Here is a 13,152-nt window from a genome sequence, read left to right as displayed (position 1 = left end):
CATAGTGTTGTTACGAGGATTAAATAAGTTAATGCACGTTAAGCTCAGAACAGTGCTTGGCACACAGTAACTACTCATTAGGTATCAACCATCCATATTATCGACATCGTCTAAGATCTCACAGCCAATTGGCACAGTCAAAATTCAAACCTGGGTCTGTGTTCTTTGCTATCAAGGAGAAGAACGAGAAGTGTGTGTCCAAGACAAAATCCATCCTCTCAGCATTTCAGCAGGAATCAGAAGTTCCTCTACGGTTTGTCTCGAATACTGAAATGTTGATGACTCCAACCAACCACAAAGTTCAATTTAAAACCCTGTAAATGTGTTGGCTTCCTGGGCAAAGACAACTCCCACACCAGAAGCTGATCCTCCGGGCCCGCCCCATGGCTTAGCGGTTACGTGCGCGCGCTCCGCTACTGGCGGCCTGGGTTCGGATCCCGGGCACGCACCGACGCACCGCTTCTCCAGCCATGCTGAGGCCTTGTCCCACACACAGCAACTAGAAGGATGTGCAGCTATGACGTACAACTATCTACTGGGGCTTTGGGGAAAGAAAAGGAGGAGGATTAGCATAGATGTTAGCTCAGAGCTGGTCTGCCTCAGCAAAAAGAGGAGGATTAGCATGGATGTTAGCTCAGAGATGATCTTCCTCACAAAAAAAAAAAAAAGAAGAAGCTGATCCTCCACCCGCCCGCCCCAGCCCGTCAGTGCAGAAGGTCCTCTGGACATCAAACAGGGGTGGTGGGCACAGCTTCACTGGGTGTCGGAGAGAGCATGACCATCAGTCTATAAAGTGCTTCCACTGGACGCTCTTAGCCACAATTCTACTCTAAGGATCTTTCTTAAAAACAGACTGCAGTGAACAATAACAACACCATGTATAAACAAATATGGAGAAGAGAGAAACTGTTCTCCAGCATAAAAGAATCACCAGGTCTCCAGGTCCAAAGAACCTCAGATTCATGTTCCCTGACACTCTCCTGGTTTATCTACCTTGAGTCTCCGCAACAGCATCTTAACTGCTCTTGCTGTCCTCAGTCTCTCCTCTCCAAACCCTCTACTTATACCTAGTTAATGAAGCCATATATAGCCCATGCTAAAAACTCCCTGATGGCTTCCAAGTGCCAAGCAACTTGGATGGTCATCTGGCACACAGTGCCGCACACTCCACAGGACTATAGCCTTTCTTCCACAGAAGAGGCACACAGAAGCCAGTTCAGCTTCCACAACCCCTGCTCCTACTGCACTAACACCCACCTGCAAACCCCTACTCACTCCTTGAGACCCAGCTCAAACATCCCATCTATGAGGCCATCTGACGTCCCTTACAGAACCAATCATGCTATGTGATGTGCTGTGCTATGTAATGTGATGACACAGCACTTCAGTCACCCACCTAGGGTGCAAACTCTGGGCCTCTCCCAAATAGTCAGGGCCTACCTCGTTTATAAGCCAGAAGAATAGCATAACCACGGTCACGACGGAGCCACAGAAAGGAGAATACACATATAGATGGATTAAGTTTGCACACCCCATAGAAAGCAATTTAAACTGGATGGATAGTTTGACTCACTCATATGTCTTAAAAGGATGCAATGGCTGCTCATAATGAAGGAATGTTTGTTTCTTAAATCTGAAGCAGGATATTTGGATTTCCCAGATGTGTCTAAGGTAATTCTTCATAAGCAATAAAAAGATCAAGAATACTGTAAGCAGCCTAATAATACAAAACAAAACTCAGATGAAAAACAGACCACAACCCCAAACCTGATAAATAACTTTAAGTTCCAAATTTTCTTTTGAATGTTTCAAAATCATGAGCCTGGAGACAATCTCAAGGGATCTGGCCCAGTACCAATGAAAAAAAAAAATGTGATTTTTCCCTGGAAAGGTTTTGAAATCTTCTGTTTCAGCCCAGTGACAGACGCTGAGAACGGAAATGATACCAATCTCCTGGCTCCTTGGAAAATGAAATGCTTCTGCACGAACCGCCATTCCTCTAGCGAACACAATACACCCTTATTTTTTTATCTTTTTATACCACTATCTTAAAATCAGCATTTTCATATATCTTATTAAAATAATTATATGAATTCTAATCTAAATCCTTTTCAAAGGCTGAGCAAGAACCTAGACCCCACAATCATCTTCCCCGGACAGTCTGAGTGGGAGGTGGGCAGCCTCTCCCTGGGAAGGTGCCCCACTTCTCATCCACTCTGGGATGTGGGAGTCTGAGGAGTTTTGCCTTCTCTAATACTCAAGCATCCTCTTTTAAAAACCAAATACCTTGAGAGAAAAGCCATTTCTTAAACCCATCTTCAGCTGATACCTTTTTCAGCTTTAACGATTTAACAGAGATTAACAACGAGGACAACGGACTTGGAGAAGAGAGCCTACAGACAGAACAAAGACAAGCAAGCACATGTTCGTAAAAAAAGTGGCATGAGGGATTTCATGGGCTGGGCTGCATCAGAGATTTCACCAAGACAAGGACAAGGCCACTCTCTGGGCCTGCTCTTCCCTGCAGGAAATGTGGAATGTCAAAATGATTTCTGTTTCAGAGAGAAAGGGAGCACGTGGCCTCCAAGTGACCACAGGCCTACATTCCTAAGGCTGCCTATCAGCTCTGCCATTGCACAATAAGAGAGAGCCAGGGTTTTATGAGCTCAGGATAAATAAAAACTCCGTAGCCACAGCCAGAAGCCTGTTGGACAGCCCCGTGCCACCTCTGCCTGTGATTGTTTCCATCCATGCAAAACTGCGTTGTTCTGGCTTGATGTTTTTAACTTAAAAGTAGGACACAGGAATGAATGACTTAATATGACGTTTTAGGAAGTGGGGTTTGGGAGGGGCAGACTCCCAGGCTCCACCCATCAGACATGTGGAGGGCAGGGGAGGCTGGGACCAGAAATCTGCCTAGCCTTTCAGTGAATTCACAGGAGTGTTGGGAAGCACGCTGACTTCTAATTGTATTTTATGGTAGAGCTGACATCTCAGGAAAGTGTCAGATGGTTCTTCTACACCATTCTGTTATTCACTCCTCTCCAGGTGAAAAGTTGGGGGCCCTAAAAGTGCTTACCAGTTATTCGGTGGTGGCAATCACTAAAACTCACTCTCCCAGAAATACCCTAAGGACGCCAAGCAAACACGACTGCCCTCCGGACCCTCCCTCTGAACGCCCCTGGAGGGTCCCTGCACGTGGGGTGTGCCAGTGAATAAGCAATCCGCACGAGAGACAGGAACCTGAGGGCCACAGGGGAATTGGGGGTGGGGGTAACAGGCCCCCAAATCATTGCTCTGGAGCACAGAAACTCAGAATGCAAAAAAGATATGCACAGGGCCGGCCCGGTGGCTTGGCGGTTAAGTGCACGCGCTCCGCTACTGGCAGCCCGGGTTCGGATCCCAGGCGCGCACCAACGCACCGCTTCTCCGGCCATGCTGAGGCCGAGTCCCACATACAGCAACTAGAAGGATGTGCAACTATGACATACAACTGTCTACTGGGGCTTTGGGGGAAAGAAACAAAAGGAGGAAGACTGGCAATAGATGTTAGCTCAGAGCCGGTCCTCCTCAGCAAAAAGAGGAGGATTAGCATGGATGTTAGTTCAGGGCTGTCTTCCTCACAAAAAAAAAAAAAAGATATGCACATAAAAACCCAAGAATAAAAGGCTCAACACTTCACTGGTCTCCACCCACGTGGTTTAGTTATTTCTAGTCCACTTAGAAAACCATCAATAGGGCCAGTCTGTACTTCAGAGCCAAAGAGAACAGTCACTCATGACCTGGAGGAGAATAGCGCTTCTCAAAGAGAGGGCCACAGAGGTCTGCAGCAGAAGGGTTGGGATGACGCATAAAGATGCAGATCTCTGAGGTCTACCCTGACCTACCAATCGAATCAGACTCTCCAGGGGTGGAACCCCACAATCTGCATTTTAATGGGATCCCAGGAGGCTTCTCGTGGCACTAAGTTTGAGAATCACAATTCTGAAGGAGATGCATCCCTTTAAACAACAGAAATGAAAGAAAGCCTTATCAGCATGTTACCTCTGGGATAGCATATATGAGGGAGCTGCATAAACTGTAAAGCCTAAAAACCTGGTTCACTTCTGAGGCTACAGGGCACAGCTTAGAGAGCAGCAAGAGAAAACACACCCAGCTACCAAGGTCTGTTTCCCCCTGGTGCACACCTCCAAGAGAAGGCTCCTGAGCAGGGATGTGCAGGCCTAGTTCCTGCCAGGGAAACACCACTAACGTCTATTATCAAGTCAACCCCACTGGAAGTTTATCATCTATACTGTTAATTTCCAATCTTCATGACTAAACGTCTTAAATCTACGCCACAGCACAAAATAGGGAAATGTACAATTTCAGTATCTGTAAATAACAACTAAAAACAGAATAAGCCTAATGTCCTGCTGATGGATTAGGATGGAAATATGAAGCAAATATCCAAATATTTAAACTGCTGGGTTTAAAACAGTAAAATATCATCACGTGTCTGGGGAAGGTTTTGTGTGTGTGTGTGTGAGGAGATCAGCCCTGCGCTAACATCTGCCAATCTTCCTCTTTTTTTGCTGAGGAAGACGGGCCCTGGGCTAACATCTGTGCCCATCCTACTCTACTTTATATGGGACGCCACCACAGCATGGCTTGCCAAGCAGTGCGTTGGTGCGTGCCTGGGATCCGAACCAGCGAACCCCGGGCCGCCGCAGCGGAGCACGCGCACTTAACCACTTGCGCCACCGGGCCGGCCCCTGGGGAAGGTTTTAGTGCCAGAGCTGCCACTACCTAGCTGTGGGACTCAGTTTCTTCACTGTGTCATACAAGGGGCAGAGCAGGCTGATTTCTGAGGGCCTCTTCAGTTCTGACTCAGGGATAATGACCCTTGGAGCAAAAACACCAAATGAGTGCCTCTAGCTCACAGAGCCACTTAATGACAATGCCCTGATCACACCCCAGAACAGGACAGGACCAGCTCCCTGAGGCCAGAGCAATGCTTGACTCCAGCTAGATGCTCATCAGGCCCTGGCTAAACAAAGTCTATTAGGTGAACGGCTGGCCAGCTAAATCACATTTCGAAAGTTGGGCCACCTTCCCTGCGAGCACAGCCTCCCCTGGACACCAGAGAGCTGGAAAGGGAAATGAAAACTGGGCTTCTGCCTAGAAATAATTCCTATAATCCAAGATCAACATCTCTGATAACACTGGCCTGCCCACCTCCAGTCTACCACCAGGCCTGCCAACCAACACTCAGACAAGCTCTCGCCCGAGGGGCAGACTGCTCAAGGAAAGTCTGCTCTTTTCAACAGGGCTAGCCCTGGAAAGGGGCAGAAGAGAAGCCTAAAGGATCTCAGCTCCTGACTCTCCCCCTTCTCCACCAGATCCCAGTTCTCCTACACAATCGATCTGAAAAAGTTCAGCAAATAGCCAAACATGCAAACTCATTAAAAGATGCTGATTCCCATCTGATTGGGAACACATCTTACAGACCCAAGAGGAACTAAATCTTTGAGCAGCTACACAATTATACCAAAACGTTACCAACTCCCCAGCTCATCTTCTCCAAGGAGCGAGTGCTTCCCGAGCATCAGTCATGCAGATCTCTCCAACTCTGCAACGCCCAAAGAAACTGTTATACAAACCACAGATTTCTGGCTCTGGGCCATATCCAAATCAGTACCTTACATACAGAACTCCCCCTCCTCTTCATTTACTATGGAAAGATGCCAGACCTCCCTCAGAATCAAAAAACTCGCAGACATTTGATATCTACTCCCAATGCTGAACACTACAGACAAATATGGTTTCTCTCCAAAGTTTTTTTCAAAGCTATCAGGTGCTAATCTGTTTTTAAAGTCTTAACACTGTAGGTTCCTAACTGAATGGAAAAATTTCACTGCTGTATCTGCAGAAAAAACATAAAGCTTACAACATGGCAGATGCTCAAAAATGTTTGCTGAATGAATAAACGGACACTGCAAATCTCCCTCTGACCATGCAACAAGAGTGCATCACACACACCTCCCAAGAGGACTTGACGGCCCAAAGCATTCATTTGGTCAATCAGGATACACTGAGCATCTAATACGTGCCTGACACTCCTCTAAGCGTGAAGGACGCAAGGGTGAACCACAGACAAATCTCTGCCCTCAGGGGGGCTTCTGCTCTAGTAGGACAGCATCACATGCTCCCAAACCAGAACAGGACTAGACCCATTTCAGCATGGCTCAATCTCTGTCAATTTGGGGTTTCCTGTGCTGCCTGGTGAGCTACTGTTTATTGGGCAATCACGAAACCTGCAGCCTCCCCAGGGACCATCTTAACCTCTTGTCCCTGAGAGGGGCTTCCACGTACAAATGCACAGCATGCTTACTTCACTGATTTTCCAGGTAGAGTATTTAGCAGAAGGCTAGTTAGAAGCATCACTACTTCCTAATTCACCATTTCACACTGCATTCACTATGTGAAAGCAAACAAAATCCGGCTGAGGACTGGGCTATCTGACAGGATGCAGGCAAACACCCACTCTATTACAAAAATAGGCACTATTACGTAAATCTGAAATTTTAAACTTTTAAAAAATTTTTTTAAATTTAAATTTTCTGAAACTGAAAATTCCTAATCAAAACCCCTTCCCCTCCCTCACTCTGAGAGTCATTTCTACAATAACGGGTTCTTTTCTTTCTTTAGAGGAAGGTTATTATCTGTATTTTGTTCTAACCAGAGACGGGAAGGCTGTAACCCAGTGGCTGATGGGTACAGGGACGTGGACAAGGAGACCTGTCCACCCCTCAGAAGCCTCAGTGAGGTGGGACCTGGTGTTCACAGCTCTCCCACGAATGCATTTGATCCCTCCTTCCATTTCTCAAGAAACAGTTATCTCCAAAGGGGAAGGAAATTGGCAATGTGCTTAAGAGCAAAGCAAGGGGAACACAAGAGAGTTCAATGAAGGTGGCCATTAGGAATGATTCAGGAAAGGCAGCCCACTCAGGCGAGGCAGGCCGCAGCCACACAAGCCACAGAAGCCCACAGCATCCCCCACTCAGGAACAACGGTGCTTAAGAAGCAATGGACTGCGGTATCTTCAACTTTGCATTTATCTACTTTCAAACCAACCTGTTTGCCAGTGCGTAACATAAATACTTCAACCCTTAATACAGAGACAAGATAATCCTCCAACATAGTTAGTTGAAAATACTGGACGTGACCCAACCATCAGTTTGAAAGAAAAAAAAAAAAAAAAAAACTATTTGACAACCCTTGCTTAAAAATCTTCACTGATTCCTACAGCTCTGGTCCCAAGGGCCTCCCCTTCCACAGGCTATGCCTCCTTTACACCAGCCGCCAGCTGGCGCTCCTTGAGTCCCACACACAACCAATCCCCCCACCCAAGGGCCTCTGCTCCTGCCATCTCTTCTCCCTAGAACACTATTCCCTTCTCCATTCCTCTAGTCAACACCAACTCACCTTTTATATCTCAGCTCAAATGTCACTTCCTGAGGTCTGTCCTAGCCCTCCCCTGTCCCAAACTAGATGAGGACTCCCTATTATATTTGCATCACACCTCTTTCCTTTCAAACTTCACAGCACTGGGTGCTGTTTGTTTTATTTGTATTGATGTCTGTCTCCCTGCTATACAGAAAGGTCCACAAGGACAGACGCTGTGTTCATCTTGTTCAGTCTATATCCCCAGTGCCTAGGCACACAGAATGAGTGGGTGAACGAATGAATGAGAAGCACCCCAGGCCTTCCTAAAACACGAGAGGCAGTGAACTACAGCCCAAGGGCCATATCCAGCCCATTGTCTATTTTTATACACCTACAAGCCAAGAATGGTTTTCACAGTTTTAAATGGTTGGAAAAAAGTCAAAAGAACAATTTTTCAAAGTGAAAATTACATGAAATTCAAATTTCAGAGTCCATAAATAAAAACTATGGGGACACAGCTACACTCGTTCTATGGTTGTTTCTGTACTACAACAGCAGCGTAGTTACAGCAATGGTATGGTCACAAGACCTAAAATATTTACCATATGGCCCTTTACACAAACGTTTACCCACTGCTATAACAGAGTCCAGACTGTGGGCATGAAACACAAGAGACCTGAAAATACAGGAGTGACTGTTACCTGGGCGGGTCGTCCCTCCTTTGGATTCCTGATGCCTGTTTTATTGAGTGAGCATTCACTGAATGGCAGCAGCCTCCATGACATGAGGTGAAAATGTCATTTAATACATTTGAGAATTCTGGCTCATCACTTCTAAAGGGTCCGAGCTTACACCAAAACCAACGCTTACCGGGTGACCACCTTCTACTCATCCATTCAACAAATGTCTACCCAGGCGCCTACTTTGCGCAGGCACTGTTCTGGGAGGTGAGAACACAAACAGTAGTCCTCAGGGGGCCTCCTGAGCAGGAAATAGGGTGAAACTATGCTATAATGAGGATTATGTGACAGGCAGTGGAAGATGGAAAACTACTGATATGATACTGTACCAGCCTTTAAAGAACTTACTGATTGGAAAGCTATGACAAACCCTTGAAAAGTTAAGTCTCAATAAAAGATTTAAACAATTCTTAAGATACCTAAGCAGACGCCCCGGGGCAGGACGGCTTAGCAGAACCATTTAGCCAAGAAGACTGGTTCACCACATCTATTTTGTACTGAACACACTATGATTACCCAAGCTAACAAATGTTTGTCATTAAGCTGAGAGCAGTTTCAACACCAGAGAATGTGCATCCTTCCCACAAAAGTGGGTTAAGAATAGGGATGCATGACTGTTCAGTTACGTGTGACTCGGAAACCAACATGCTTGTCCATTTGAGCACCAAATCCCTCCAAGAAAGGCACCAGAGGGAGCGGGGTTCATCTGCTCATAGTCTGATGATGCTCCTTGCTCCAGAGACTGCAGAGATCTGGCAGAGCAGGGTTGTTCAAGCTCTATCCCCAGTCAGTCACATGCTCTCCTTCCCAAAGTGCCAGCTCACTCCAGAACTGTCTCCCGTTTCTCAGATCCCAGCGAAGCTCAGTAAAAGCCTCCAGCACCCACACCCACATCCACACCCACACCCATACCACCCCCACACACACACCAAGCATCAGCTTCTGCCTGCCCGTTGTAGCAGTTTGCAAATCTGTAGTAACAGGTACTGTACAGCCTGGTAAACAATTGGTCAGTAAAGGGGGCCGGCTCCATGGCGTAGCGGTTAAGTGTGCGAGCTCCGCTGAAGGATCCTAACCTGGGCGCGCACCGATGCACTGCTCGTCAGGCCATGCTGTGGTGGCGTCCAATATAAAGTGGAGGAAGATGGGCACGGATATTAGCCCAGGGCCAGCCTTCCTCGGCAAAAAGAGGAGGATTGGCATGGATGTTAGCTCAGGGCTGATCTTCCTCACAAAAAAAAGAAAAAGAATTGGTCAGTAAAATGTTCCTAGTGCTTTGTTACCCACTTTTCTGTGAAAAGGACAGAAATCAAATGCAGTAAAGGAAAAACTGCTACATCTTATCTAAACCAAAACCGTTGATATCCAAAGTCAAAAAAGGTAGACTTGTTAGCACATATAACACAATTAGACACACAGTGTTTTGGACACTCACTGTTCCCGGAGTCTCTACTATCAAAGAGGATCTGAGTCGAGCATCATGATCTCAGGCAAATCACATCCCCTCTCTGGCCTCCATTCCCTCAACTGTAAAATAAGGCACTGGGCCAGATCCGACTTTAGGAATAGAGAAGTTTACCAAGAAATTCCAGTATCAGCTTTCATTAAGACTCAAGCAGTAAAACACTTTGGAAAAGCCCAATAAAACCACAGCTTCTCCCGAGAAGGCAGAGAGACACTTTAAAACAAGAAACATATGATAATACAATAAGTAAATTGCTGATTTTTCTTTTCTTTTCTCTTTAACTCATCTGTCAAAAGAAATAGTATCTGTAAAATTACATACAACTAGCTGAAGTTTGAGCAGGGCTTAATCCTCACTAGCCTAGAATCCCCCTCGGAAATCAGGGTGTCCCCTATGGCTGAGCAGCCCTTAAGTGAAGCAATAAAGCTTATGGGAATCAGTTCTTGGATCTGAAAGGTGAAAAGGAAAATAAATCACTAATTTCCACGCTTACCACCATAAAATTTTTACTCTCAAAGCTCAAAAGGAATCACCATACACTAAAATGCATCCTTCTTAAAACGTACCCCTACTATGAAACCCTACATCCTGACTGCTCCTTTCTTTTGGAAAGCCTTGCCTGTGGTTCTATTTCCATTGTTTCTATAAAGCAGACCCTTGGCCTCAGGCATTCTGTCTTATTCTGTGACTAATTCAAATATTCCTGCAGAATCAGTAACCCATATGAAAATGGATTTCCTTTTTTGTTTAAAGAAATACTCTGAACATATAAAAAGATGGATAGAATAATATAACAACACTGGTGTACCTACCACCTGGTCCTAGAACTAAAACACTGCAAGGACAGTGGAAGCCCCTGGGCACCCATCCCCATTCACATTCTCCTCTATTCCCATCGGCAGGAACCACCATCCTGAATCAAGGGCTCATCACCCCACGCAGCTCTCCCACTCACCACACAGCATGTACATTTACATGATCTTCTTAATCTTTACCTAAATGGTATCATTCTGCATGTACTCATTCTGTAACTTTATTTTTCTTGCTCAATTTTATGTTCATGAAAGTCATCCACATTGACACCTACAGCTCTCATCCCTTCATGTTTACTGCTGCATAATACTCCCTTATAGGAATATACCACATATTTGGCCAAAGACACTGCTTGTGGTTTTATATGGCTGCTATTTAATGCCGACTCAGTGCCAGCCATTTTCCATAACATTTTCCAGAATTCTCACAACCACCTAATGAGGAAGGTAAGATTCCCACTAGACCAAAGAGGAAACTGGGACAGAGAGGTGGTGTAACTTGCTCAACACATGTGAGTGGCAGACTCAGGCTGTAAGTTCAAGTCCACCCAACTCTAAAGCTACACTCCTGACACTGCACCTTGTAGCCCCACTTACGCAGATACCTCCATTATTTAATGTTTTTTAATTAAATATACAGGGCTCCAAAGTCACCTGAGAAAATCTGAAACAGGATGCTCTATTTTCTTTTTTAACAAACAATTTCACAGGAAATTCATCTGACACAGGAACAGTCCATGTATAGAGTGAGGACAAGCCTCTGCCTCTGGCAAAAGTCCCTGTGTACTCGCTGGAGGCATTCCCGAGTTTATATAAACGCTTTCTAAGTAAGCTCGAGTTGAACTGCAACCCTGCTTGGCTTCCTCTGGAGTAACAGGCTTTCTGTGCCCACTTAGAGACGGGATGGAGGAGCCTGAAAGAACATGGGAATCAGAATCTGCGTGAAATGGAAAGAGCTGAGTTGACAAAGCTCTAAGAACGACCCCAGGGAGCAGCTCCAGCTGCTGCCAGCTCCGGAGGTCCCAGGGAATAGTCCTGTGCTCACAAGGCCAGAGCGCTAGGCACAGCCCACTTTGCTCTCCACTTGGCCAGCTTTGCAGAGAGCATTCACACATCCCAGCCCAGCCCTGCTGCTCTGGAGAAAGCCCAGCTTGCAATACGGAAGGGAAGCAAGAAAGACGAGCGAGGGTGGAGGCTCACAGGAACCAGGCAGGGAGCAAGGCTGGGAGAGATGTGACCAGCTCCGGGACAGGGCCCAGATCTCCAGGTGCTCAAAGCAGGAGAGTCACTAGGAGGTGAAGGGGCCTAACCCTCTAGGAACTCCCAAAGACAGGGGAGGCCTCTCAGCACCAGGACCAGGACTTCTGACTCTAGCCCCCTGCCTCTACACTTTATCTCCCACACTGTGTCTCTCTGCGAAAAGATTAAGGAACCTCGAATGAGCAAGGCAGAAATGGCTGAGGCAATCCTTTCCCACCTCTCCCAGCCAAAATAAGGAGCAAGAAAACAGGCTCTGCCACTTACTGGCTGTGTGACCTTAGCTGGAGAGACCCTGCTCACTCTGGAGGAGACTGCAGTGGATTATCTCTAAGGGCTCTGCCATCTCTGACTCTCTGTCCATAGCACTGAATGCAATAACATTTACCGAGCAGTTGAGAGTATAGTTCATTTAATCCCAACACTCTTACAAGATAGATACTACTGGTATCCCCATTTTACAGAGGCGGCAGCTGAAACAGAGAGGTTAAATAACTTACTCAAAGTCATGAAGCCTACAGTCACGGATGCCTCGGAGGGATGCACAGGACATCGACAGGATGGGGGCTGGGGGCGACACAAGAGTGGGGCCTGAGGGTAGGCTGAGGGAGATAATGGGTCAAAGTGTCTGAGGAAGGGAGAGGGGACTCAGCAGCCCTCTGGCCTAAGCCTAGGTCCTTAGGGCATGAGTTGGGGGCACAGAGACAGTGTCTGGGGAAGAAGCGGGGAAAGGAAGGCAGACTAGGGAAAGGAGGCTGCAGGGAGAAAGTCCGATGGGCATAGCTAGGCTGGCTGGGGTCGGGGGCGGCTCCGGAGGCTAAGAAAAGGAGCGGGCTAAAGGGCGTATGAGCGGGTTCTGCGGGTCTGGGTGCCGGGCTTCGGGGCGCGCGCGCGTTCCCACCTTGAGCACCGTGACGGCTCCCGCGCTGTGCACCTGGAAGTGAGCTGGCGGCTCGGCGCCGGGCTCCGCCGCTTCGTCGGGGCCCTGGTAGCTGAAGCAGGCGTCCGCGATGTCCAGGTGGCCGAGGGGTATCGCGTCCTGCGGGCTCTTGAAGTAGTAGAGGTAGCAGCGTCGCGCGTCGAACACGAACCAGCGGCTGCGGTAGCCGCGCAGCGGGCCCTTGCCGGACAGCTTCTGCAGGTAGCCGCACAGCCGCGCTGGCTCCCGCCCGGGCCCCGCCCCAGGCTCCGCCGCGGCCCCCGGGGCCGCGCCCTCACCGCCGCTGCCCTCCTCCGCCCGGGCCCCGGGCCCCGGCATCGCTAGCCAGCGCGCCAACCGCCACTGCCCGGGCCCTCGCGCCTCCTCGCCGCCGCCGGCGCTGCGCCCCCTCCCACAGCCCCGCCGCTCCGCACGGCCTGCGGGCGCGCAAAGCAGCCTGGGACTTGTAGTCCCGCCCCCGCCCGCCCCCGGGAGCCCCCGCCCCAGCCCCCGCCCCCGCCCCAGCTCCCG

The 13,152-nt window shown here is 48.1% G+C and overlaps 1 protein-coding gene across 3 annotated transcripts in view; it reads right to left on the bottom strand.

The window, feature by feature from the left end:
- TBC1D2B (TBC1 domain family member 2B) overlaps positions 1-12,960 on the bottom strand; it is a 91,161-nt gene extending 78,201 nt beyond the window's left edge. For 2 of the 3 annotated variants that reach the window (XM_004422032.3, XM_087428777.1), the window contains exon 1: positions 12,604-12,960. In XM_004422032.3, coding sequence (XP_004422089.3) covers positions 12,604-12,960 — 357 coding nt within the window. Of the gene's footprint in view, positions 1-12,202; positions 12,270-12,603 lie in introns of all 3 variants that reach the window. The other variant, XM_087428778.1, reaches the window with a different exon arrangement.
- Positions 12,961-13,152: the final 192 nt, after the last annotated feature.

The sequence above is a fragment of the Ceratotherium simum genome, chromosome 3 (genome assembly GCF_057802395.1).
Source record: "Ceratotherium simum simum isolate JZ-2026a chromosome 3, ASM5780239v1, whole genome shotgun sequence".
In the NCBI taxonomy this organism is placed as follows: Eukaryota; Metazoa; Chordata; class Mammalia; order Perissodactyla; family Rhinocerotidae; genus Ceratotherium; species Ceratotherium simum.
Note: the sequence above shows the minus strand (reverse complement) of the source record. Positions and strands in the feature narration are given on the sequence as shown.